Genomic DNA, 26183 nt, shown 5'->3' on the forward strand with positions numbered 1-26183 from the left:
TGCCCGGCCTAACACCTGAGCTAGACCCGCTTACAGAACTTGTAACAAAACATCCCCATTTAAATACTCAGAGCGTGTTTTTTTTTTTTTTTTTGTTAATTGTTTTTTTTGAAAGAATTATCAGCGATTTTGCCCCGTAGCCCAAAAGATGCTCGCATTTTGAATCGAGGCGTCACGCCAAGGTCAAGTGAGCGGGGTTGGACGTTTCACTCGGCAGGCATACCTACTTGACATTCCAGGCCGTAAATACCATCTCGTATCTACGCTGGCACTGACTGACGTTTATCTCCAAAAGAAGTTAGCTGAAGGCCTTTTTGGTTTACTGTCAAGTTGATTCAGCCATTTTTTTTTTTTTAAAGATTTTAGTTTAAGCTGTGACGGTTATCTGGACGTACAACTCACAGATGCTGATGTCAGCGATTCATTCTCTGATCCTATTTGATGCTAATCAAGTTCCTTTATTTGCACTGTTGCTATAAATTATGTATGTGGGATAACTGTCAGGAAAGTTGTATTTCTCGAGTTGTGGAGGTTGGTTGGTTTCATCAGTCATTGTTGCTTCTAGATTACAGTTAGATCCAATAATAATGCCAGTGACCCTTTTCAAGAACAAATGAATATTTAGTTGTTTCCTCAACTTTGGGATTGATGTATTTCGTTCCATGTTCTCATATAACTGCCTATTTGGACACCCTTCCTATAAAAAAAGTGGAGATAGAGCACACTTCCTTTGCTTGCTCCAGTGGCAGCTTACTTGAATCGTTTTTTAATTTGTGATGACTTTTGAATTGTTCTTTTTATTTTATGGCGTATTCCAACACTGAAAAGTTAGAAGGGGCTTTTCACGTTTGCCTCCACATGTCAGGGGGATGTTCTTCTCCGATAACAAGCACGGCTGTTAATTCCGCCCTGCTATGTGCGGTGAATGCTTCAATGTAGCACCACTTCAATGAAAGTGCGCCCTTGTCTTTCCAGTTCTACCGACTCTTCAATGGCACCTCTGTTTGCTGTGGTCAGATGAGTCTGTCTATAACCCTCCGACCCCCATATTGGCACACACACCTCCATTGAGAGTCAGGGAATGGCCTCAAAGTGACTCGAGGGAAGAAAAGGTGTCATATCTCATCATATGATCACACAACAGCCGCCATGTCTGTTTCCCTTCGGCGAGATTTTCGATGTAGAGTGGGTCGATTGGGCCGACTGGAGACTCAGCGTGGGGGGGATTAATGATATTATAAATTTCCCGGTTGCCCCGATTCCTGCTTCACTGAGAGGAACAGGTTGTTTTTGTCCTCGTCCGGACACCTGTCTGCGGTTCGGAGGGACGAAGGACGTGACGACTTGAGGTTTTGCTTCGAACACAAAGTGGTTTAGGTGTGTCACGCTTTATTTGCTCTTCAGTTCCTGGCTAGAGGACGTCCAAGCTAGCGATATACTCAAAAATAGTTAGCCATCATAATATGCCGCGATTTTAGTCTACCATCACACCCTTAACGATTATTCATTTCTGTGGTTTGGCAATTGTCACCAAGCCCCCTTGAGTCTAAACCCCGTAACGATGATGTGATCCTTGATGAAAACCACTTTGGCACTCTTGGTGTACAAGCCAATGTGATTATCCTGGAGAGTTGCTATCCCACCTCTAGACTAGCGCAAAGCCCCCAAAGCCGTTCCCAGCCTCCTCTGTTGTCGTCATTACTCGTGCCGTGACCCACGAGACATGTTTCCCTGCCTCTGTAACGCTCTCATATAAAGAGTGTCTCTATGTTGGAAGCCTCCAGATTTGGGCCAGCCAGGTCAACCTCCTGTACAATTACAGAGAGAAGTAGGATGGATGAAAGGAGATGAAGAGGAAGTAGTCGAGCTTCCCTTGTCATTTATGGCGGACCATGGGGACTATGTTTGTCTAGAAGGATATGTCCAGTCTTTTTGTTTATGTTTACTTTGTTTGGTTTCGGAACTGCATTAAATTGAATGAAGTGTCCCAAAAGGGGATTATCCTAAAAGATCCTAAATCGTGTCAGTCCAGAACCTGCCGTCAATAACATCTCCCACAGGGATCCACATGGCTTAACAATTGAATAAATACCATCCAACTAAGAGCCTTAAAAAAAAGGGGGTACAGCGTCAGGCTCATCCAGCTGGGTGACCATCGCTGTCCTTTACCACTGTACCATGCCCGCCTGTATATTCCGTGCCCCAGATGGCAGATTGGGCCGAGACTGATCGGGGAAACCCCTTTTAGCGTCGGGTCAAATGTCAGCCCAACATCTGCTACAGAGCCGGAGCGGCGGCTGCACGTGTCCCAGCCGAGCCGTTGCCAAGGACTACGGCGGCGACCATTGAAGAGCAAAGAACAATAAGCAGGGAATATAATAACAGTATCGGCCTTAGACGTGATAATCTCGGCGCGGTTATTCGATAGCTCGCCCAACACCTGATATTTGCTCGGCTTCTGATTTGTACTCCTCCTTTTCACGTGGTCCTTATTTACCTTTGATGAGATGGAGTCTTACCTGCCGCTGAGATTCTTCTTGTTGAAGCAGCTGCCTCTCGCTGTTTGTTTTGACTCCATAAAAGAGTCGTTGACTTTCTTTTGTCTCATCCTGCTGCTCCACTTATTGATTTCAAAACTTTTTCTTGAAGGTTTTACATCCAAAAGATAAGACAAATTGAAAAGAAAATACTCAAGGAGAAAAAGAAAATGGCTTAATGCACAGCAAAATAGGACCAGAGGTATTTACTAACTAGTCACTCATGAAATTAGTTTTTTTTTTTTTTTCCCTCTCTTTCATGTTAACAAAATATCACTGCAGTTTCTCCAACAAAAGTCTGTCCAAGTCCAGGCCAACATGTCTGATCCACATTCACTGAAGTCTATCTTACTTATAAGATATTTATTTTATTCTATTACATTCAAACCCTGACGGACTCAGCGCCTTTTAAAAAGCGACTTTGTGGCGAGCGTGTATTTGACGAGCCCTCGCCAAGTTAAAGAGCAAACTGTTAGCATTCTTCACAAAGTGTACGCCGCCGTTGACTTTGGACAAGACGGTGTGTTTGGAAAGCGTGTCCACGTGCGACGACGATATTTGTTTATCTTTGAGGTCTTGTGACCGTTTTGCGATTAGAAAGTAGAAGAATTTATTTCATTCACTTTTAAGGGAAGTTGATATATTGGGATATACAGGTCCTTTTTTTTATTTTTTTGAAATATGCCATTTTTTGGGGGGGGTGGGGACTTTTATGTCAACAGTTCTAGTGGTACTCTGTATCGTGACTATTTCGAGAATTGCTCATACTGGCATCGGTCTGAAAAAAAAAAAGAAAAAAGAAGTGGTATTGAACATCTCTAAAAAGCACTTTGTTAACGATTTTTTTTTTTTTTCAGTTATGGCAAGTGGTGGGATGGTGGTGGGTGTCCCAGGCGGAAAGAGTGGTGGGAATATGGGGAGGTGGTGGTGAGGGAAGTTCTGAATGTGTCGGGGCAGCAGCTGCCGTCCGTCTCCCTCATTAACATGCGCACCTGCTTCTCGCTGCCTTTTTCCAGCGGGCTCGTGCGGCGCCTCACAACCGCTGGCTCCTAAAGAAGAACCCGATCGCCTCCATTTCAAGGCTGTCCACTGCCTGGTTCTTGTCGGAGCGCATACCGGTTGCAGAAGAGGCTTGTGTTTGGACCAACCTTGCTTGGCGCAAGTCACTGGTCGCTCAGTCTGATGTTTACGCAGCGGGCAGTCTAGCATGTGATGTTTTCTTATTCTTGCCACAATCCCAATGCTGGGTAATCCCGCCGAGAGGGCCGCTGTCTAAACACTCGTCTGCGCCGAAAAGATGCCTCGGCTGCTCGGCCCCCACGCACATATCGGACCCCCTGGGAATGTTTTGGGATGCGGTACTGGCATCCCGTTCCGGACTGTCTGACTGTGGTTCGGTATTTGATGTGATTTTGGTCGTGGGAAGGCCGATTGGATCCTTTATGAATCCGTTATTCGGCTTTTTGCTCCTATTTTCTTGTTTTAAATTTGAAAAAATGGGGTGATTGAAGCATTAGTCTAAATGAAGCTCCTCAACACACTTTAACGTAGTTGCTTGGCAATAAGATGGCACCAAAAATCCAAAGTTTTAAAAAGTCACTTTGCTTCACAGAATCGATTTTGTCTAAATGTCCAATCAGAGTCCTTACTTGAGATTGCGTTGAGGTATCAATTCTGTCGGCCGTTTCTCCTTTTCGTTCTTTTGTCTCGCAGCTGCCGCAAGGCTGTGTAGGTATGCTTGTTGTTGTTAGCCGCATTGTTGCCTATCCTCTGGGAACGCCCCTCAGCTCCCCTCATTGTCATTCCAAAAGTATGCTTTTCTCCCGCTATGTGGGAACTTATCGGCCAGCGTTTTTACGACGCTGTGAGAAACATCACACGAGTTTTGTCCCCCTTTTTACTGCCGAACAACACATTGTTCACGGAGGGCCGTGACGGAAACAAGGAGCTCCCATTTAAAGGCTCGCTTCTCATAGACACGTTGGCCTGTTGTAAAAGCACCTTTTTTTAAGAGACACGGGCCCTATCGAGTAAAGGCTTATTACCCTATAAGCTGGTTTATGAGCACAGAGGGTTGACCCTATTGTCTTCCCTTGGGTTGCTTACGGAATTCCCATTGACTGAACAATTCAAATTGACATCGAAGTGTAGAAGAATTTTCAAATCGCAAAGGCACTAAATTACTGGGTGAAAAAAAAAAAAAGTTTATTTATTTGTTCATTTTTTTAAATTCATTTATTTGTTGATTTATAATTACGTTATATTATATTATATCTATTATTAGTTCTGTCACTCAATTTACTTGGATAGCAAATCAAAAATGCAAGACAAGAATAAGAACGAGCACTCTGAGAGTGACGATTGCATCGTAAGACCGTTTGAAAAGAAAGTGAAGGCTTCTTCCAACGAGTGTCTGCCTCTTTCTCCTCAGGCGAAGACACATTCACACATGAACAAGTGCCACACACACCACAAAGTCACAATGTCATATTTTTTATGTACAATTGACATTTTTGTGTAGCGCATAAAACCTATACTATTTGTTTTGACACTTTTAAAGGCTTCTAGCAGCCACATTGAAACTGTTCACGATTGAACGATTTCAACAAAAAAACAAAAGACACACATTTGATTCAATGGGATTACTTTTTCGTCAGGTGTCGAGATGGATACGCCGGAAACAGGTGCCAGTTTCGCTACCCGTGCACCAGCGGAACTTGCTTGAACGGCGCCACTTGCACCGTGGTGACCAAGTCCAACACGGTGGACTTCAGCTGCGCCTGCAAGCCGGGCTTCACCGATCGCCGCTGCCAGACGCTCGTGGGCAACGGCTGCGTCGGCACGCCGTGCCGCAACGGGGGTACCTGTCAACTGGACGGCCTGCAGGCGTACAAGTGCCGCTGCCCGCCCGGATGGTCAGGTAACAAGAAATATACTTGTTTGGATTAGAAATAGAACCGTTATTTATATACATTTTTTATATCGGCGTTATTTGTTATTTGACGTGCCGCGCCGCTGACGTGCCGCGCCGCTAACGTGCTGCATCGCTGACGTCGCTTGCAGTTCAAATTACAGTAATCCCTTGCTACATCGCCGTTCGTTTATTGCGGTTTCACCACATCGCGGATTTTTGAATTTTGAAAATTCACATATAAGTCGCTCCTGAGTATTAGTCGCCCCCCATCCAACCTATGAAAAAAAACGCGACTTATAGTCCGAAAAATACGATACATTTTCTCACACACCTTTGTATTCCCAGGTAACCAGTGCCAATACCCCGACCCCTGCGCGTCCAACCCGTGCGCAAACGACGGGCGCTGCTCGGCCATCGAGTCGCAGTATTTCTGCACCTGCACGCCCTTCTTCTCGGGCAAGACCTGCAAGCAGGACGTCAACGAGTGCGATGCCAGCCCGCCGCCGTGCAAGCACGGCGGCTCTTGCGTCAACGTGGTCGGTGGCTATCACTGCCGCTGCCCGGCCGAGTACTCCGGCCAGCGCTGCGAGAGCCGCTACCTGCCCTGTAGCCCGTCGCCGTGCCAAAATGGAGGCACCTGCGTCCAGAAGGGAGACACCAGCTATGAATGCACCTGTGTGCCAGGTACGAACATCACTTGTGTACGATTCCGAGTTGGGGGAAAGGGAGGGAGGAAAAAGCCCATCATTAAAGGGGAAGTCAACCCCTAAATTTATGCAATCCAACTAGTCTAAACCCAGTGTTCTGATTCATGTTTAGTTTATGGAATATGAATTAAACAGAACAAATCCACCTGTTTTGAGCCATCTCAAGTGGCGGCCATTTTGCTAATCTGGCAACTGTGATGTCATTTTCAGTCAATAGCAAGTGGCAAAATGGTCGCCCCCCTGAGATTGGTGAGGCATATACAACATATTATTGTCAAGAAAATCTTTGGGTTGACATTCTCTTTCAATTGGGCGGATGCTGGAGAATTTGCCCTCAATTTATATTTTCTGTTTTTAGTGGCCATTTTTCCGTTGTTTTTTTAATTTGAGCAACTAATTGTTGAGAGCAGCTCGGCGGTGGGTGATGTCATTTCCAGCTGCTGGCTTGCACGTGTGTGTTTTGCTGCGGTTGAGTGTGTGAACAGGGCGAAGGCAGGAAAGCATCTGGGCTTATCGGAAAGGAAACGGTCAAAGGGACAACATCCTTTGCACATAGCATACGATGGTGTACGGTGCCTCCGCGCTAGCTTAAATTGCACATAATGTTACAGTGGCTTCGACTTTTTTTTTTTTATCCAGTTAAGTACAATTCTGTGGTATTTAACTTTCAAGTTCAAACTCCATTCTCAAAGTTTTTCTGTACCCTGAAAGATGCCACAGACCTCAATCATACAGATGGAGGAAAGAAACAGTTGGCCGCATTTAACTGCACGAGAAGAATAACTGACAGCAGTCGGAGGTGTTCAAGCAGTTTAAACAGTGGGAAAATAAAAATTACTTTGGACTGTTGGCAGGCTTCACGGGGAAAAACTGCAACCAGAACATTGACGACTGCCCTGGTCACGAGTGCCAGAACGGCGGCACCTGCGTCGACAGCGTCAACTCTTACAACTGCCGCTGTCAGTCTGAGTTCACAGGTTAGTCCGGCGAGAGAAATTTGGATTAAAAAAAAAAAAAAAGACAGATAGGCCAAGTCACAACATAGTTTCTTTTCAGATAGAAATGAATGAATATGTCCCTCGGTACAGGTCAACTGTGCACGGAGGACGTGGACGAGTGCCAGCTGATGCCCAACGCCTGCCAAAACGGCGGCACGTGCCACAACACCTACGGCGGCTTCCAGTGCGTGTGCGTCAACGGCTGGGCGGGCGACGACTGCGGCGAGAACATCGACGACTGCGCCAGCGCCGCCTGCTCCCACGGCTCCACCTGCCACGACCGCGTGGCCTCCTTCGTCTGCGAGTGTCCCCACGGCCGCACAGGTTTGTCCGAGGAGGCGGGGACAAAGACGCATTAATTAAGCTCACTTTACTTACCACCGCTGACAGTCAATATACTTGGGGTTAAATCTGCCACCTTTTTTTTTTTTCCCCTCAATGCTTCAGATAGATTTTTCCAAGTGTATGTGTTTGGCCGCAGGTCTGCTGTGCCAGCTGGATGACGCCTGCATCAGCAACCCTTGTCAGAAGGGCTCCAACTGCGACACCAACCCCGTCAACGGGAATCACCTGTGCACCTGCCCTCCGGGCTATCTGGGGGCATCCTGTGATCAAGACGTCGACGAGTGCTCACTAGGTAAAAAAAAGACAAAAACTCTCACACTGAAGTGCAACTTGCGATAATATGATCTGGATGACTCTGAATCGACACCGAAAAAATCGTAGGCAGTGTGTGGGTGCTATGCTAATTGCTATTTTTGGCCAGGTCCAAACCCGTGCGAGCACGCCGGCAAGTGCATCAACACCATGGGCTCGTTCCAGTGCAAGTGCCAGCGGGGCTACGTGGGACCGCGCTGCGAGCTGGACATCAACGAGTGCATGTCCAATCCGTGCATGAACGAGGCCACCTGCCTGGACCAGATCGGAGCCTTCCACTGTATCTGCATGCCAGGTTAATAAGATAAGCATCGGCCTGGCATGGCCTAGTGAAGCAAGCTTCTCGAAATGTGCCAGCCTCTCTCTCTCTCTCTCTCTCTCTCTCTCTCTCTCTCTCTCTCTCTCTCTCTCTCTCTCTCTCTCTCTCTCTCTCTTACTGTGTAACTAACCCCCCCTCCTCCCTTCCCACCCCCCTTGCTAATTGGCCAGGCTACGAGGGGGAGTTCTGCGAGATCGATACGGACGAGTGCGATCACAGCCCCTGCGTGAACGGCGGCAAGTGTATCGACAAGATCAACGCCTTCCTCTGCCAGTGCCCCACAGGTGAGGGTGCCGAGGTGAAGCGGGTCCGGCCGGGGAGGGGGTTGGGATGCAAATAGGGCGGGCGAGGGTGTGCGGCAGGCCAGGGGGTGCAGGGGTCGATCTCTCTCGCTCGCTCTCTTCCCCCTCCCCTCCCTCTGAAAGACAAACACACCGGCGCAGTCGACACAAACAGCTCTGCGGACGTGCACTAATCCCGAGCCCTGAGGCGGGCTTACGTCGGCCCTACTAGCTTGAACGCAGAAGGAGGAGAAGCAGGAAAATCTATGGGGGGAAAGACTTGGAGAAGTTTCAACTTTTTCTGTTTTTTTTTCCCCTCCCCTTTTATCCAATAAGTTAGCTGGCTGGCTTGATTGAGTGCCAAGTAGGCAGGAGTAATTGGTTGATGATTATAGTTTGTTTTATTGCTATGCACAGAATTGATTGCCCCGTTTTGAGAACTCTTGCTCAAAAGTATCAAGATGGGACGTTAGAATATTAAGGAATGTAGCTACTCAATCTGAAATAGAAACCAAAAGAGAAAATGGGGGATTGGAAGCTTCTTCAAACTGGCCAAACACGTTCATTGAGGTGGAAATGATAGCACCGCCCCCCCCCCCCCCCCCATTACTTTATTCTTTTATTTTTCGGCAAGGATCAGAGGCAGCCTGGGTGGGGGAGAAGCAGCATTTTTCCAGTTGAGGGAAAAAAAGAGGGAAAGAAAGCGTTAGACGTGATAAAGCGCCAACACACCGAGGCTTAGTGCCAAGGTTACGTGAGGAAGTGGTGGCAGGGAAAGTGTTTTGGCGGGAGGATGCACCGACCGTTATTGCACAAGCAAGAATGGAGGCGTAAGAAAGGGAGGGGGGCGCGGAGTTCTCAACCGCCGTGCTTGACATGTAAATTCCCCCTCCGGCCCGAGACGGGGGTCCCCTCTTTTTATTTCTGTACACGCCATAGCCATGGAAACCCCGCTGAGGGCCATTGAATCGTGTCGTTCCTCCAATTTATGCAGTTGACTAAAAAAAAAAAAAATCCCTCTGCAATGTTTTGGTATTCAATGATTGCATTTGTGAAGAAAACGGGTAGTGTTTTTTTTTCTCAACTCTTATTCCACAATATTAATCAGAATACAGATTTTAGACCAGTGTAGGCACATAGAAAATACTTTTGCAAAAAAAATGTTTGACTTGAATTCTATTTAAAACCAGTTTACTTCTCTTTATGGCTTTGCAATACTGTGATTGTTCCATCATGTGAGGGACAAAAAGAGATGGAAGGGAAACATCGAGAGCCAAGAAAGGGAGCGCCTGCTGGTGAATTTTGAATCATGAGGAACTTGAATAGCGCAAGGTTAAGGGTCAAATGAGTTCTTTTTAGAGGGAGTGTCTGAGGAGGGGCCTTGGGTTATTGTGATAGAAAAGTTTTTGGGGGGGGGGGCGGGGAGGACAGGCCCCCTTTTGTCCATCGGCCTCCTTAGTCAGGGGCAACTTTCACTCGGCCCCTCTTTTTCCCCATATTTTCACTGGTGCCGAGTAATGAAGGGAAAAGGCAGGGGGGGGGGGGACTTCATCGTGTTAAGTGATGATGAGCAACATGCAGGTTTCAGATTTTGGGGCGAGTAGTTTTTTTTTGTGACAAAACATCTTTTGGGCTCATTGGCCACATCATTTTTAAATAGTTAAAATATGTACAGAATTGTTATCATATGAATGCTCAGCGGGCCATATTAAAGAACAGAAGGAGCCACGCGCGGCCCGCTGACCACACTTTGCCCACCACCTCTTTCCACACTCACATTCCTTCACACCCTCTTGTTGTTTTTTTTTGTTGTTTTTTTTCCTCCAGGCTTCACTGGGCATCTTTGCCAGATCGACATCGATGAGTGTGCCAGCACGCCGTGTAAAAATGGTGCCAAGTGCACAGACGGGCCCAACATGTACACCTGCGAGTGCACAGAGGGTATTCTATCTATCTATCTATCTATCTATCTATCTATCTATCTATCTATCTATCTATCTATCTATCTATCTATCTATCTATCTATCTATCTATCTATCTATCTATCTATCTATCTATCTATCTATCTATCTATCTATCTATCTATCTATCTATCTATCTATCTATCTATCTATCTATCTATCTATCTATCTATCTATCTATCTATCTATCTATCTATCTATCTATCTATCTATCTATCTATCTATCTATCTATCTATCTATCTATCTATCTATCTATCTATCTATCTATCTATCTATCTATCTATCTATCTATCTATCTATCTATCTATCTATCTATCTATCTATCTATCTATCTATCTTATCTATCTTATCTATCTATGCACCCATGCACGCCCATCCACCCATCGAGATCCTTCCATCCTTCTGGTCAGGTTACACCGGGCGGCACTGCGAGACGGACGTGGACGAGTGCCACTCGGACCCGTGTCACTACGGCTCCTGCGTGGACGGCCTGGCCTCGTTCAGCTGTCTTTGTCGCCCGGGTTACACGGGGCGGCTGTGCGAGACCAACATCAACGAGTGTCTCAGCCAGCCGTGCAGGAACGGTGGCGTCTGCCAGGACCGGGAAAACGCCTACATCTGCAACTGCCCCATTGGGACCACCGGTAGGAAGGACTATGGAGTTTGTCCCTTTTCTTTGGGGTGACTGGATGTGTTCTGTGTTTTCTTTCTGGCAGGAATCAACTGTGAAATCAACATTGATGACTGCAAGAGCAACCCGTGTGACTACGGGACCTGCATCGACAAGATCAACGGTTATGAGTGTGCCTGCAAGCCCGGATACACCGGTGAGAAGCTCGTGCATCTAAAGGAGACGTGTTATATTTAGCGAAGCACGTCTGCCTCACAGTCGGAAGGTCCAGGGTTCCGATTTTGACATCATAAACAGCGGAGAAGATGAATGGATGGATATTGTCAAAAGCTTCTGCCACTTGAGACCAGACCAAAGAGCTGATTTAAGATGGGCTTGAGTCTCAGGTGACCAGTTGGCAATACCTGGTGCAGTTTGGGATGGGAGGGGGGGGGGTCGAACAGTGGCGGGAGGAGGCCGACAGTTGGCGGGCGAGCCAGCACGCTCCTCCGAGGCTGCGGCGGTGTCGATTTTCCGCTCCACCCCCGTCCCCAGCTCGCTGCTGTTCAGACACGCAAGCTGCCCACCCGCACAAAGACGCCGCACACAAACACATACACCGTTGTGTGCGCAGCGTCACTGGGGATTTGAGCAAAAGAAAAGATTCTGTGAAAGATTCCTGAAAGTTGAGCTTTTAAAAGCTCAGAAAGCCCATCCTGGAATTGAAGCCAAATGGTCTTCTTTTGTGTCGTGAACGTCGGCGACGCTTCAAGTCGCCGACAAAAGGAGCCCAAACTGCAAACTAGATGGTCGTCAAATAACCACGACAGGTTGTTTTTTTTTCCACCAAAATAAAATTGCAGATTTCAATTGTCCCCCCCCCCCCCCTGCATTAAATAAAACTCAAATAAAGCAAAAACAAAACTCTTTTTTTTTCTATCCAGAATATACTGGCCACAAACAATATGATGTCATTGTCTTTGGAAATAAAAACAGGCTGTCCTTTCTCTCTGCCAGGCGCCATGTGTAACATCAACATAGACGAGTGCGCCATCAACCCATGCCACAACGGCGGCACGTGTATCGACGGCATCAACCGCTTCACCTGCGTCTGTCCCGAGGGCTACCACGACGCCACCTGCTTCTCGCAGGTCAACGAGTGTCTCAGCAACCCCTGCGTCCACGGCCACTGCGAGGACAAGGTCAACGGGTAAGACCATCCGTATTTTCATCCAGGAAGGTTTTTCTCTAAGGCAATGTGGTGTTTATTTCAGCTACAAATGTCTGTGCGACTCCGGCTGGAGCGGCCAAAACTGCGACATCAACAACAACGAATGCGAGTCCAACCCGTGCATGAACGGCGGCACGTGCAAGGACATGACCAGCGGCTACGTCTGCACTTGCCGCGTGGGCTTCACCGGTCAGTGTGACAATTTGGAGGTTTCGCTAAACTAGATTTACTAGCAATTTCTATATCGGCAGGTCCCCGACAAATGTATTTGAAAGTGTTTTATTTGAATATTGGGATTTTGCAAAAAGTTGAATCGTTAGTTAGTAGAATAATTGTTTTTCCACAGGGAAAAATAAAGAATATATACTGAGTATTTTCACATTGTCTATCTACATGTGCTGCCGCACCGTTTGTGTTTAAATATCAGCTGTGTCACCAGGTTGATATTGGTTAGCCCGTCTGTGGCGTGTCCCTTTATATGTTAGACATTATTTTGGTTTGTTTTAAAATGTACAACGTGTAATTCTCTTTTCTTTTTTCTTTTTTTGTTAACTCTTAGCAAGATAAAAAAAATAAAAATCTTTGTGTTTTGCAACGGCAGGACCAAACTGTCAAACCAACATCAACGAATGTGCCTCCAACCCCTGCCTCAACCAGGGGACGTGCATCGACGACGTGGCCGGCTACAAGTGCAACTGTGTTCTGCCTTACACGGGTATGAAAATATGATCGGCCGCATTGGCATTCCTCTGCAGTTTCCCACCGGGAAGGAAAAATATCCCACAAATTCAACAAGCTTTCCAGGAGCAAGACTTTCCTTTCCAGTCCCTCTGGCCTCCCGAGATACAAGCATCCCTGCAAAATATTTTTCATGTCATATCTTCTTTCAATTTGAGTCATCTTTTTGGAAAAATCCACACAGAAGCCAAAAGTCTTGGTTTTCTAGGGTGGGAACAGGGCGCTGCGCACATTTCCTGTTTCCCTGCTTTCCCGTCTCCCAGCAGCAGCAAATGTCCCGACAATGGGCGGAAGCTGAGTCTGGCTTCCTGTCGGAGACATGCCTTGTGGAAACAGATAGGGAAACGTCTATACTGGGTCGCTTAAAGTGACGGAACCTGGAGAAAAATTTCGCGATAGCACTGATTGAAAGGGTCCTCTTTTGACGGGTTATCTGCCCGAGTTCATGACTTCTTAACGATGTCACGCGGTACAAGTTAGCCATAGCTTCATGTCAAAACGTTTATTTAAAACTGTGGCTTCCCAAAGTTTGTGGATACTCACTAAATTCCAAATTCATTTTGGTCAGTCATTAGCCTTAATTTCTGATATCTATTTTGTTTATCCAATGCAAATCAGGTGTTCTACAGTTTTCAATTCTTCGGTTTTTCTGTTACAGGAGAAAACTGCGAAAGCGTAATGGCCCCCTGCAGTGGCAAACCTTGCAAACACGCCGGAGTGTGTCAGGAGTCGGAAGACTATCAAAGCTTCTCCTGCGTCTGCCCCGAAGGATGGCAAGGTAAACACTAGTGTCAGCCGTCCTTCCCTGAAGATAACGTAGGAAAATCCAAACTATTTTGGAGGAAAAAGCTTTCGTGATAGTTTCCCGTGAAGCGTATTTTTCACGTTTCTCCTTTTTTGTCAGGACAAACGTGCGAGGTGGACATTAAGGAGTGCGTGAAGAATCCCTGCCGCAACGGAGCCACCTGCCAGAACACGCCGGGAAGTTATCGCTGCGGCTGCAAGCCCGGCTTCACCGGACGCAACTGTGAAACTGACATTGACGACTGCAAGCCGAGTAAGACTTTCAGTCTTTACAATGAAAATGTATGTATGTAAGAGTTTCTAAGTGAAGTCCGTGTTCCCTCCCTCTCCGTCCGTCAGACCCATGCGGCAACGGAGGTCTGTGTCAGGACCGAGCCAACGGCTTCCTGTGCGCGTGCCAGCCGGGCTTTCGGGGCCCGGCGTGCGATGAAGACATCAACGAGTGCGAGAGCCACCCGTGCAAGAACGGCGCCAACTGCACCGACTGCGTCAACAGCTACACCTGCACCTGCCCGCCCGGCTTCAGCGGCATCCACTGTGAAAACAACACGCCCGACTGCACAGAGAGGTACGCCGGGATGAGATTTCTTTTTGTCCATTGCTGCCCCCTTTGGTGGAAGTTGGAATGACAAATCAAATCGGATTGTTTTTTTTTCCAACTGTGTGTTTTAACCCGCAGCTCCTGTTTCAATGGCGGCACGTGCGTGGACGGCATCAACACCTTCACGTGCCTGTGCCCGTCCGGCTTCACCGGCAGCTACTGTCAGCACGACATCAACGAGTGCGACTCCAGACCCTGCCTGCACGGCGGCACCTGTCAGGACAGCTACGGCACCTACAAGTGCGTGTGTCCGCACGGATATACGGGACTTAATTGTCAGGTAGGAATGAAATAATGCTATGAAGGTTGAGTGGTTCGTTTTAGCTCTTGATCAAGACGAGAATGAAGAAGTGACTTTTTTTTTTTTTTTTTTTTTTAAGAATTTGGTGAGCTGGTGCAGCTCATCACCTTGCAAGAACGGAGGTAACTGCTGGCAAAGGGGGACGGCCTACAGTTGCGAGTGCCAGACTGGCTGGGCGGGCGTCTACTGCGACATACCTAGCGTCTCCTGCGAGGTGGCAGCCAAACAAAGAGGTAAAAAAAAAAAGGACATTTTTTGAACAGGTTGTATACAAATAGTGTTACTTTATGCAACTGAGTCAATTTCTTTGTTCTATTTCACAAATGTTGCTTTAGTGGCCTACATAAAGTTGTCTGGTGAGCCAGATCTGGCTCTGTTTTAAATGAAACAAAATGTGTGTGACTTTCTATTTTCCAAGGGGTGGATGTCGGCAACCTGTGCCGTAACTCGGGCCAGTGTCTGGACGCAGGAAACGTCCACCGCTGCCACTGCCAGGTGGGCTACACGGGCAGCTACTGTGAGGAACAAGTGGATGAATGCACTCCCAACCCATGTCAAAATGGAGCCACTTGTGCGGGCTTTCTTGGAGGATACACTTGCAAGGTAAACAATGTGAAGTTCAAGACATTTTGATTTCAGCCATCATATACCAGGAGATTTGAAAATAGAAGTAAAAAGTGTGTTTTTTTTCACATGTACATGCCTTGTGGAATTAAGCCCTCCATTGTGCTCTGTATGTAAAGTTAACATTGATGTTAATGCAAAAAAGCAAAGTAGACGAAAGTGTACAAGAGCCCGAAAAAATGTAGGCCTTCATTATCCTTAAAATGACTGCATGCAGATTGTATGAAATATTTCTCCGGAATCACTGTAACTACCAACGAGTAACTCCACGGCCTATTTACAAACACCATCCACCTCCAGTAATGCTAATCTCCCCTCGATTAAAAAGCTTCCGGCCGGCCTTGGCCCAGAAAGAAAAAAACGCCAGGTAAACAAAAATCTTTGTGTTTCATGTCCGCCATCGATTCAACTCTTCCTCCTGCTCCTGCTCTTCCTCCTCCTCCATCTTGGCGTCACAGTGCTCGCCAGGCTTCGTGGGGACCAACTGCTCCGACGAGATCAATGAGTGCTTCTCCCAACCGTGCCAGCACGGGGGCACCTGCATTGACCTGATCAATACCTACAAATGCTCCTGTCCCCGGGGAACGCAAGGTCACAACAATCCCTCCACCCATCTTCATTGCTGTCTTAATTACACTTTGGGTTGCAGATTGGGAGGAAGATTTAAAGTTAGGAATGTTTAAAAAAAAAAAAAAAATAAATAAAAAGTATTACAACCATTGTGCCAACAAACACATTTTGATAATATAACATTACAATATTTGCAGGCATATATTCTTTATCCTCAGCAAAAAAATGACTTCAGTAGTTGAGTTGTTTGCCTGAATAATTCTATTATATCGCCCCCCTGGTGGCCACACACCAACAGGAATGAATTCATCGTAATTGCCCAATCTGTTTCCTTCACACCAGGCGTCAACTGCGAGATCAACATGGACGACTGCATGCCGCTGGCCGACCCGCTCACCAAAGAGCCCAAGTGTTTCAACCACGGACGGTGCGTGGACGGCGTGGGGGGCTACCACTGCCTGTGCCCGCCCGGGTACGTGGGCGAGCGCTGCGAAGGCGACGTCAACGAGTGCCTCTCCAACCCGTGCGACCCGCGCGGCACTCACAGGTGCATCCAGCTAGCCAACAACTACCGCTGCGAATGTCGTAGCGGATTCACAGGTAGGGTTTTATTCTTTCGCACATCCCGCTGAAGTTTTGCCAGTACAAAGTAATATTCTTCGACTCGACTCTAGGTCAGCGCTGTGACGCAGTGTTCGATGGTTGCAAGGGGAAACCGTGTCGCAATGGGGGCACCTGCGCTGTGGCCAGTAACACTCCGTACGGCTTCATATGCAAATGTCCGCCTGTAAGTGTGTTGAATGCATCTCACCGTCAAGTGCTTTTTTTTTTTTTTTTTAACACAAGGAATTGCAGATGCAATCAAAGGAATCAAATCTATTAAATAGAATAAATATTCAAATCTAATCGAAAAGCCCCTACTGAGTTAGGTTTGGTGACAGCCCGCCACTGTTTGTCGTTAATAGCCAATTTTTTTTTCTCCCAACAGGGCTTCACTGGCTCCACATGCGAATACAACGGCCACGCTTGCGGCAGCCTCCGGTGCCACAACGGCGGCACCTGCATCTCGGGTCAAAAGAGTCCCAAGTGTCTGTGCGCGCCGTCCTTCACGGGGCCCGAGTGCCAATACCCCGGCGACAGCCCGTGCAAATCCAACCCCTGCTACAACTCGGGCACGTGCGAGGACGCCGCCGATGCGCCGTACTACCGCTGCGTCTGCCCCGCCAACTTCAACGGTCTCTGGTGCCACATTCTGGACTACAGTTCCCCGGGCGGGCCGGGCCACGAGCTGGCGCCGCCGCCGCCCTCGGCGGCCGACGAGGCCTGCGAGATCCCGCAGTGCGAGGAGCGCAAGCACAATCAGGTGTGCGACGTGCTGTGCAACAACCACGCGTGCGGCTGGGACAACGGCGACTGCTCGCTCAACTTCGACGACCCCTGGAAGAATTGCTCGGCCTCGCTGCAATGTTGGCGCTACTTCAACGACGGCAAGTGCGACGCGCAGTGCGACAACGCCGGGTGCCTCTACGATGGATTTGACTGCCAGAATCTGGAAGGCCAGTGCAAGTGAGTCAAAAAAAAACTGCTGCCATATCATCGGTCAAACCTTCAACTCGATGTATTCCATCCGCCCCGCAGCCCGCTTTACGACCAGTACTGCAAAGACCACTATGCCGACGGCCACTGCGACCAGGGCTGTAACAACGCCGAGTGCGAATGGGACGGCTTGGATTGCGCCGACAACATGCCCGAGAAGTTGGCCCTGGGCCAGCTGGTGGTGGTGGTCCTCATCATGCCCGAGCAGCTCCTCAACAACTCCTTCGGCTTCCTGCGAGAGCTCAGTCGCGTCCTACGCACCAACGTGGTGTTCCGTATGAACGCCGAGGGCGAGACCATGGTCTACCCTTACTACGGCAACGAGCAGGAGCTGAAGAAGTACATCGTCAAGCGCTCGGTGGACACCTGGTCCGACGTGCCCGGCAAGGTGGTGAAGGTGGTTAAGAGAAGCATAGATGGGCTTCGGTGGACAAAGAGGGAGCTGGATCACCTGCAGATCAAAGGGTGAGAATTTTATTTTGGAAGATTTCTGCTGAGGTGGCAGACGTGATCATCCTCTGTACTTGAGCCTAATTTGCGGAGTACAAACTAAGGCCCCAAGTAATTAATCGGTAATAAGTCATTGGCATTTTCGATCAAGATATCGAAGATGATCAAGCAACTAAACGTGTTTGTCTTGGCCCGCTAGCTCCATCGTGCTCTTGGAAGTGGACAACCGTCAGTGCGTCCAGCAGTCCAGCGAGTGCTTCCAGAGCACCACCGACGCCGCCGCCTTCCTCGGGGCGTTGGCCTCCAGCGGAAAACTGGACGTTCCCTACACCATTGAAGCCGTTTATAGTGAGTATACGTCTTCTACGAGTTTCTACGCAGAAGACACATGTTGTGGCACAACTGAAGGCGTGTAACTATCAATTCAGACTTACCGATAAATAAAATTCAAATCTATGAACCGTGATATAGCGGGGGGAACGCTGCAACTGACGTTCTGGAGTCTCTCCGCAAGTGCTCTCATGCACAGGTGGGACACGTGCGGGGGCGCCCACATAAAAAAAATAAAAAATGGAAATATCCTTGGCACCCGCCCACCCTGGTCAGGTCTTAACCCCGCCGCTCTTTGATTGTGTATTTGTTATGCGGCCATGAACAAATGCAGTGGCGATCAATCAACCCTTTTTTCTGGCTGCTGTTAAATCCACTGGCTTCAGGCTCCAAAATACTTAATTGCTGCAAATCAACTCAATGCAGCTCTCCATCTCGTTATTTATTTATTTTTATTTTTTTTATAATTGTGCGTGCACGGGTGCAAGAGGGGCTGCTGGTGCTACTGCTGCTGCAACCTTCACCTCGCTGAATGTAATACCAGGACTTAAGGCTTTAGGTTGGGGAGGGGAGTTTATCATTTCAAAATCGTTAGTAGAGTGGGAGGGGGAGAGAAGGGGAAAAAAAATTGATCGGGAGTGTGCTAGAAGTTGGGAGTCTTTGTTATCTGGAAAATCCGAATAAATCCTCCGTCTTTACAGCTTAAAGCGCGTGCAGTAATTTGAAGTTCATTAATCCCCCCCCCCCCTCTATCTTTTTTTCCTCTTAAAGAAGAAATGGTAAAGTTGTCTCTGGGTACCCTGACTTAAAAAGGGAGTTGGGAGGCTGGTCGTGGTCTTTTTTTTTTTTTTTTTTCCCCCATCACGCCCCATTCTTTGCACTTGTGATTATTACAGGCTAGATAGTAGAAGCAAGAGTTAGCGACGTGAACACTTCTGGTCCGTCCTCGGTCCCGTGACCATGCTGTGCCTTCTCCCGCCAGGCGGCGCCGATCCGCAGCCGCCGCAGGAGCTCTACCCGCTCTACCTGGTAGTGGGCAGCCTGGCCGTGCTGGCCTTAGTCGGCGTGGGCATGGTGGCCGCCCGCAAACGGCGACACGAGCACGGGCGCCTCTGGCTCCCCGAGGGTTTCAAGACCACCGAGCCCAGCAAGAAGAAGAGACGCGAACCCGTCGGGGAGGATTCTGTTGGATTAAAGTAAGTTACTTTTTTGCCTCTTCTTTTTCACATTGGAATTCCTAAGAATGATTTTGATCAGGCAAGAAATATGGAAAGAGATGGGAAATATGTAGAAAAGCTTCTAATGTACGAGAGTTTGGGAATCTAATTATTGGTTCCTTTGCCCTAAATGAGGTGGAGGAAGTATCAAATGTATCCAATATCTCTTATGAATTTTATAGTGGACATTTGTCATTTTGAAATGGTCATAATTGGTATTATTATTATTATTATTAATAATAATAATAACAATAATATGTGGAAGAAGCCTGAAGTGAAATTTTCATCTATTAGGGTATTTTATTTTAAACTGTGTGAAATTTGGAGTTGGTAAGAATGACTGGAATATGGAAAATAGTTCCCAAGTCGGATGTATAATATCCCTGATTTAGGGAATTGGCGACGTTGTGCAGAATTCAACGCGTGTTAACATTTTGAAGCTGGAATAATGTGAATTGATCAAGAAATGATGATGTATATATATATATATATGTGAACTCTCTATTAATTATGAGTGTTTGAGATTTTTGCGCGGGTAAGTCTAAGATGCTAAACATTTTGAAGTGGGTATGGTTTCGATTGGTCAATAAATGCGGAAGGAGTAAAATGCCCCAAGAGTGAGGCAAATAAGATGCTCTGTTGAGTTGCGCTTTAATTGATAACCAAGGGGTGGGCTGTGAATTTGATCAATGAGAGTTGTTTTTACCATTAATGGAGCACCACTTTGAAGATGCGGAGCAATTTCACCGCGATCTTCCCTCGTTGTCACAGGCCGCTGAAAAATACCTCGGATATTTCACTCATGGACGACGGCCACGATTGGGGAGAAGATGAGACTTCGGATGCCAAACGCTTCAGGGTAAGAAATCAGCAAAAAAGAAATGAAATAAAATGGTGTGTTGTCAGAGAAAACTAAATTACTCTGCGACAGCTTTGTGGTTTTATGTAATAGTTCTGTCAAAATATATTTTTCAGGAGACTTTTTCTTTTTTGCAGTATTCAGTATTTCAGTATTTTTATCTGAGATTTTTGTAGAAATGTTTCACACAGTTTTTTGTATTTTGTCTAATCTTTTTATTTTGTGATTTATTTATTTATTTATTTATTTTGTATTATTGTCTTTTTTTGACACATTAGTGTATTTTTTTTGTCTAATATTTTCTATCACTGATTTAATATTATTGTCCATTCTTTTTTTCCCTCTTCAGCAGTTTGACGAGCTCGCCGTCGTGGACGCGGGCGAGCGCAAGGACAACCGGCAGTGGACCCAGCAGCACCTGGACGCAGCCGACCTGCGCGTTCCCTCCGTGGCGCCCACACCCCCCCAGGGCGAGATTGACAGCGACTGCATGGACGTCAACGTGCGAGGACCAGGTGGGTGACCACTGTCTAATCAATGTCAAGAAATGTGGCACTTTATTTATTATATTATTTATTATATTTATAATAATATGCAAAGTCACACAATATTGATATTTATTCATATATATCTATATATTCCTAAATATGATCATATATATATTTTTTTACCTTGCCTCAATTTTCATATATTTTTCTTCATATGTCTACAGCCTTCTGTGTGTCTTGGTTGTTTTTTTTCTCTGATGGTATTCTGCTTCAATTTGTGCAAAAATCCATATTAATGACATGTTGCAAAAAATATATATTAATATTTCCAAAATCCTTCATTTAGGGCCAAAACAAAACATTTTTTTCCTCATTTCTGTCTTTGTTGTTAAAAAATCTCATCCAATCAGGTTATTATTGGTTTTACTCATGTAGGGTCTTAGGTTAGTGTTTTGTTTTTTTTTTAATCATTTTTGGCAACATGAACAGTACATACATGTATTACATGATCCTAAAATAGCTTGACGCTAGCATGTTGTGTGTGTCTTGTGCTTTCTGTCAAAGCAGAAAGCACATCACGTTGCCAGTGTGTGATTTGCGTTGGCGTGCACGCGGGAGTTGCTGCAGGCAAGGGATCTTCTTCAAAGCAGCCGGTGCCTGGGGGGTTAGGAAGAGTGGGGTGGGGGTGGGGGGGCTGATTCCTGATCAGATTAATCATTGCAGTGACAAAGTAAAAAGTTATTAGTACAAGCGTGAGATCTATTTTTTTAAATGGAAGCATGACTTTCAACTGTACGTTCTTAAGTTTATTAAAAAAAAAAGTTAGAAATATTGTAACATTCATTTTTTTCCACAATGTTATTTGTCATTTTAATCTTTCAATTTTTTAACTTATTCTCATAACCTTTCAATGTGGGCTTAATTGTGTTCTTAGAATATACAGCAGACTAAGTGTTGACAACCAAATATTTTTCATCCAAGAAATGGTCCTAGCCTCTGGGCAAAATTTTGGTGTCAACCTATTCAACTTGGTCGCCCTACATGGCCAATCCCCAGCTAGGACAAATCAAAGTAATGGGGTTAACAACTCGCCGGTGCACTTTTTTCGCCCCCGCCGTTGCCGATCAATGGGCCGGGATCGACCAAATCTCCGGGATCCACGGCCCGACATTCCTTTTGAAGAAAAGGAAAGCCCGGCCCGAGTATCTGCGGCGAGCCGCCTCGCTCAGTCAAATATTGAGGTTCGCTTTTTTTCCCGTAACCCCCCGAGCTTTGCTTTTCTTCTGAAGAGCCGCCGAAGCCTCCATCGGAATCCGTTATTCAATTTGTTTGTTGCTTACTTTTGATTGGCTGTTGCTTTGAAGTGTGGCCTGTTGTCTTCCTTACTCTGCTGAGTCTTAGTCTTTTTCCCCTTTTTTAATTTTTTTTTTTTTAACCTCCCCTGTTTGGCTGCTTAATCATAACCACGAATAGCAAAAATACACCATACTAGTTGCAACGTAACCCACTTTTGCCTCCGCCCCACATCAGATGGCTTCACACCGCTGATGATCGCATCCTGCAGCGGCGGCGGCCTAGAAACGGGCAACAGCGAGGAGGAGGAGGACGCCTCGGCCAACGTTATCAACGACTTCATCTACCAGGGCGCCAGCCTCCACAACCAGACGGACCGCACCGGCGAGACGGCGCTGCACCTGGCCGCCCGCTACGCCCGCTCTGATGCCGCCAAGCGGCTGCTGGAGGCCAGCGCCGACGCCAACATCCAGGACAACATGGGCAGGACCCCGCTGCATGCCGCCGTGGCCGCCGACGCCCAGGGGGTCTTCCAGGTCAGTTCTTTTTGTTCCGCTGGTATAGTACAGGTCAGAGATTACCAAACAGTTGAGGTCTCTGGAAACATTTCCCCAAGGCGCTCATCATAATCATAAAAAATGCATTACAACAATGTGATAGAAAATCAAAAGTTATCTATTTAAAAAAAAAAAAAAAAGTAGCGCTGTTATTTAGGGTGAACTATCCTTCGTTGGAATGGAAAGAAAACCCTCCTATTCGCTGTTTTGTTTTTCCTTAAGCCACAGCTGTCTACTATATTAAAAAGGCATTGCTTTGGCGCCACCTTGTGGCGTCTTGGTGCCCTGTGTACAGATTCTCATAAGAAACCGCGCCACCGACTTGGACGCCCGCATGCACGACGGCACCACCCCCCTCATCTTGGCCGCCAGGCTGGCAGTGGAGGGCATGGTGGACGAGCTCATCAACTGCCACGCTGATGTCAACGCCATTGATGATTTTGGTAAAAACAACAACAAAAGTGGAATCAAGTTTTGGATTATGACGTTGCGTTTGTCCTCTCAGGCAAGTCAGCGTTACATTGGGCCGCCGCTGTGAATAACGTGGCGGCTGCTATCGTGCTGCTCAAGAGCGGCGCCAACAAGGACATGCAGAACAATAAGGTACCGCGTTTACATCGATATAAAAATGATCAAAATATGTATCTGTATACACTATATCTATAGAATATAAAGTTAGATGACACTACAAATACAAGAATATTAGATTAAAAACACAAATATATACCCAATTATCGTATTTGTCTTTGAATTCTTTGATCTGTACCATCAAGAACCGTTGAAGCATCGCTTCTTGTCTCTCGTTGGGTTCACCTCAGGAGGAGACGCCGTTGTTTTTAGCAGCCCGGGAGGGAAGCTACGAGACGGCCAAAGTCATGCTGGACCACTTTGCCAACCGGGAGATAACGGACCACATGGACCGACTTCCCCGAGACATCGCCCAGGAGCGAATGCATCACGACATCGTCCGTCTGATGGACGAGTACAATCTGGTGCGGAGTCCCCCCATGCACGCGGGTGCCCTGGGTAACGCCTTGTCGCCCCCGCTCTGCTCGCCCAACGGCTACCTGGGCGGCATGAAGCAGCCCCCGCTTCAGGGCCAGGGCCCGGCGGGCGGCAAGAAGGCTCGCAAACCTGGCGCCAAGGTCTGCAAGGACGCCAAAGACATGAAAATGAAGAAGAAGAACTCGCAGGATGGGAAGCCGCCCGGCAGCTTGCTGGACAGCTCGGCCGTGCTCTCCCCGGTGGATTCGCTGGAGTCGCCTCGCGGCTACGGCTCGGACGCCGCGTCCCCGCCCGTTATGACGCCCGCGGCTCTGAGCCACCTCCAAACCATGTCGGACCCGCACATGGGCGTCGGCCACATGGTCATGCCCAGCAAGCAGGAGCTGGCGCGGATGCAATTCGACCCGCTCCCCCCACGCCTCACGCACATGCCCGTGTCCGGATCGGCCGGCCAGTGCGACTGGATGTCCAGGATGCAGTTCGGCGCCATGAGGAACGGTGCTCAGCATGGGATGATGACCGCCCCCCACGGCGGGCACCCTCAGATGATGGCCTACGCGAGCATTCCCGGCAACCGCCTCAATCCAATCATGCAGCAGATGCAGAACCTCCAGCAACTCCAGAACCAGAACTTCATCAACGCCGATCTGAGCCCCCCGGAGCTCCAGCAGGGTCCCGTGCCCATCCGCACCATCCTGCCCCAGGAGGCCCAGATAATGCCGGCCGCACTGGGCGCCCAGTACCTCACGCCGCCTTCTCAGCACAGCTACTCGGGCCCCGTGGACGGCAACACACCCAGCCATCAGGTCCAGGTGCCGGACCATCCCTTTCTGACGCCTTCGCCGGGCTCGCCCGACCAGTGGTCCAGCTCCTCGCCACATTCCAACATGTCGGACTGGTCAGAGGGAATCTCCAGTCCGCCCACTAGCATGCCGGCCCAAATGGGACACCTGGCGGAGCAGTTCAAGTGAAAAAGGGAGCCATCGCTCTGTATTTTATTGTATCTTTTTACCTTCATTTAGCCATGTCTCTTTTTGCTCGAACGATCTAGTATATTTTTGTAAAAAAAAGAAAAAAGAAAAAAAGATGAAAAGGGGCAACTCTGAATATTTTATATGCGTTTGTACCACTCTTTCCCAGCATTTTATTGAGCCAACGCATATACATTACATCCATAAAGTTTGCGATATTGGGATTCACGCTTTACTGACTTCACATGGCCGTTACAGAGTTCATCAAGAATACAAATCAACACATTCTTGCTTTTTGCACCATGTATTTTATTCTTGAATTATACTTTATCCTTGGAGATTTTTATGGCTCAAATACCTTGTGGTGAATTTTGCAGCTTAACTCCTTGTTGGAGAACGGCAAGTTGGTGGGGTCAAATTTAGGTCATGTTTCTCTTTGCATTTTACGTTCACCCTGCAAGCCCAATATCACAAACCTTTTGGAAGAGGATTGTTTTTCTTTAGAAAAAATATTTGTACTAAATAAATCAGGTCAAATTTGATTATTTTCCGTGGCACAGACGTTTGGAATTGCCTTTTTTTTTTTTACTAACCGAAACATGGCTTTCATCCACTATTGTCTTTTTTTTTTCATTTTTATTTATTAATGTCTTTATTTAAAAACATTGCCCGCCTGTAGATGTTGCTGTTAAATCCTGTTTACTTTTCTGTTCTGTTCTTTTCCATCCAGACACTGGCTATTTATTTGTTTCATTTTGGCTCAATTTTATTTGTTGTGTAGCTAATCTTTGTTTATAAACAAAATTGCATTCAAGGGGCATTCCATGGAGAACTTCCAGTGTTACGGGCGTGTTTGTGGGTTGTTGTTTTTTTTTTGTACAAAGTAAACAAAAGTAAATACGAATATGTAGAGTTTAAAGGCCATCTTGGAGATTGGCTGTGTTAAACCAGGCTTTATATTAAGTCCTGTGTCGTTTGTCAAACTGGCCTGTTTGGGCACTGAGTCTTGTCAAGCAGGAGGAAGTCAAGGAAATAAAAACTCACCTTCCTCCAATTAGTTTGAGCCTATGGCTGTGTTCCCCGTGTTGTAAATAGTTGATGAATTTCCCCTGTAAGCAGGATTTTGTTGAAGAAATCTGATGTCTTAAAACATAAAATAAAGTTGTGTATGTTTTCAAATGTTTTTGCTACTCAATAAAAAGGGTGACTGTACATCTATCTGTTTTACACACGCACCCTGGAATGAGATTTTGTTTTGTAAAAAGATATGACTGGCATAGAAATTCAGTGTGGGAAAAAAAAAAAAAAAGTTTCTCGGCCTAATAAACGACACCTCTTGGTCTTAAAATTGTCCTGTATTTTTTTTTTGCGCAAGTGAAAGAAAGTACTGGTAACACAGTAGTAACGTTCTGATTTCAGTTAATATTTACAGTACATTCGGTTAATGGTAATGGGAAAAAATCAAAACAAACTATGAATATTAAACAATTTAAAAAACACTGTAAGAAGTGTCCTAACTGAGCAGAACTTCGGGTACCATGTGACCATGCACTCGCAACGTTC

General features: G+C 46.9%; 1 protein-coding gene across 2 annotated transcripts in view; it reads left to right on the plus strand.

Moving 5' to 3' along the window:
- The window catches only part of LOC147058486 (neurogenic locus notch homolog protein 1-like), a 29065-nt gene extending 3097 nt beyond the window's left edge, over nucleotides 1–25968 (plus strand). The window contains exons 3-34 of one of the 2 annotated variants that reach the window (XM_085909417.1): nucleotides 5195–5457; nucleotides 5797–6135; nucleotides 7013–7135; nucleotides 7247–7480; nucleotides 7638–7793; nucleotides 7923–8108; nucleotides 8303–8416; nucleotides 10241–10354; nucleotides 10786–11019; nucleotides 11092–11202; nucleotides 12003–12195; nucleotides 12260–12405; nucleotides 12818–12931; nucleotides 13613–13732; nucleotides 13859–14011; nucleotides 14098–14326; nucleotides 14438–14639; nucleotides 14740–14893; nucleotides 15079–15263; nucleotides 15743–15875; nucleotides 16197–16454; nucleotides 16529–16641; nucleotides 16843–17420; nucleotides 17493–17915; nucleotides 18100–18248; nucleotides 19213–19426; nucleotides 20219–20306; nucleotides 20656–20821; nucleotides 22325–22623; nucleotides 22940–23087; nucleotides 23150–23247; nucleotides 23463–25968. In XM_085909417.1, coding sequence (XP_085765543.1) covers nucleotides 5195–5457; nucleotides 5797–6135; nucleotides 7013–7135; nucleotides 7247–7480; nucleotides 7638–7793; nucleotides 7923–8108; nucleotides 8303–8416; nucleotides 10241–10354; nucleotides 10786–11019; nucleotides 11092–11202; nucleotides 12003–12195; nucleotides 12260–12405; nucleotides 12818–12931; nucleotides 13613–13732; nucleotides 13859–14011; nucleotides 14098–14326; nucleotides 14438–14639; nucleotides 14740–14893; nucleotides 15079–15263; nucleotides 15743–15875; nucleotides 16197–16454; nucleotides 16529–16641; nucleotides 16843–17420; nucleotides 17493–17915; nucleotides 18100–18248; nucleotides 19213–19426; nucleotides 20219–20306; nucleotides 20656–20821; nucleotides 22325–22623; nucleotides 22940–23087; nucleotides 23150–23247; nucleotides 23463–24620 — 7195 coding nt within the window. In that variant the 3' untranslated portion in view covers nucleotides 24621–25968. The remainder of the gene's footprint in view (nucleotides 1–5194; nucleotides 5458–5796; nucleotides 6136–7012; nucleotides 7136–7246; nucleotides 7481–7637; nucleotides 7794–7922; nucleotides 8109–8302; nucleotides 8417–10240; nucleotides 10355–10785; nucleotides 11020–11091; nucleotides 11203–12002; nucleotides 12196–12259; nucleotides 12406–12817; nucleotides 12932–13612; nucleotides 13733–13858; nucleotides 14012–14097; nucleotides 14327–14437; nucleotides 14640–14739; nucleotides 14894–15078; nucleotides 15264–15742; nucleotides 15876–16196; nucleotides 16455–16528; nucleotides 16642–16842; nucleotides 17421–17492; nucleotides 17916–18099; nucleotides 18249–19212; nucleotides 19427–20218; nucleotides 20307–20655; nucleotides 20822–22324; nucleotides 22624–22939; nucleotides 23088–23149; nucleotides 23248–23462) is intronic. The other variant, XM_085909418.1, reaches the window with a different exon arrangement.
- Nucleotides 25969–26183: the final 215 nt, after the last annotated feature.

The sequence above is a fragment of the Syngnathus leptorhynchus genome, chromosome 4 (assembly GCF_054491065.1).
Source record: "Syngnathus leptorhynchus isolate UIUO chromosome 4, UIUO_Slep, whole genome shotgun sequence".
In the NCBI taxonomy this organism is placed as follows: domain Eukaryota; kingdom Metazoa; phylum Chordata; class Actinopteri; order Syngnathiformes; family Syngnathidae; genus Syngnathus; species Syngnathus leptorhynchus.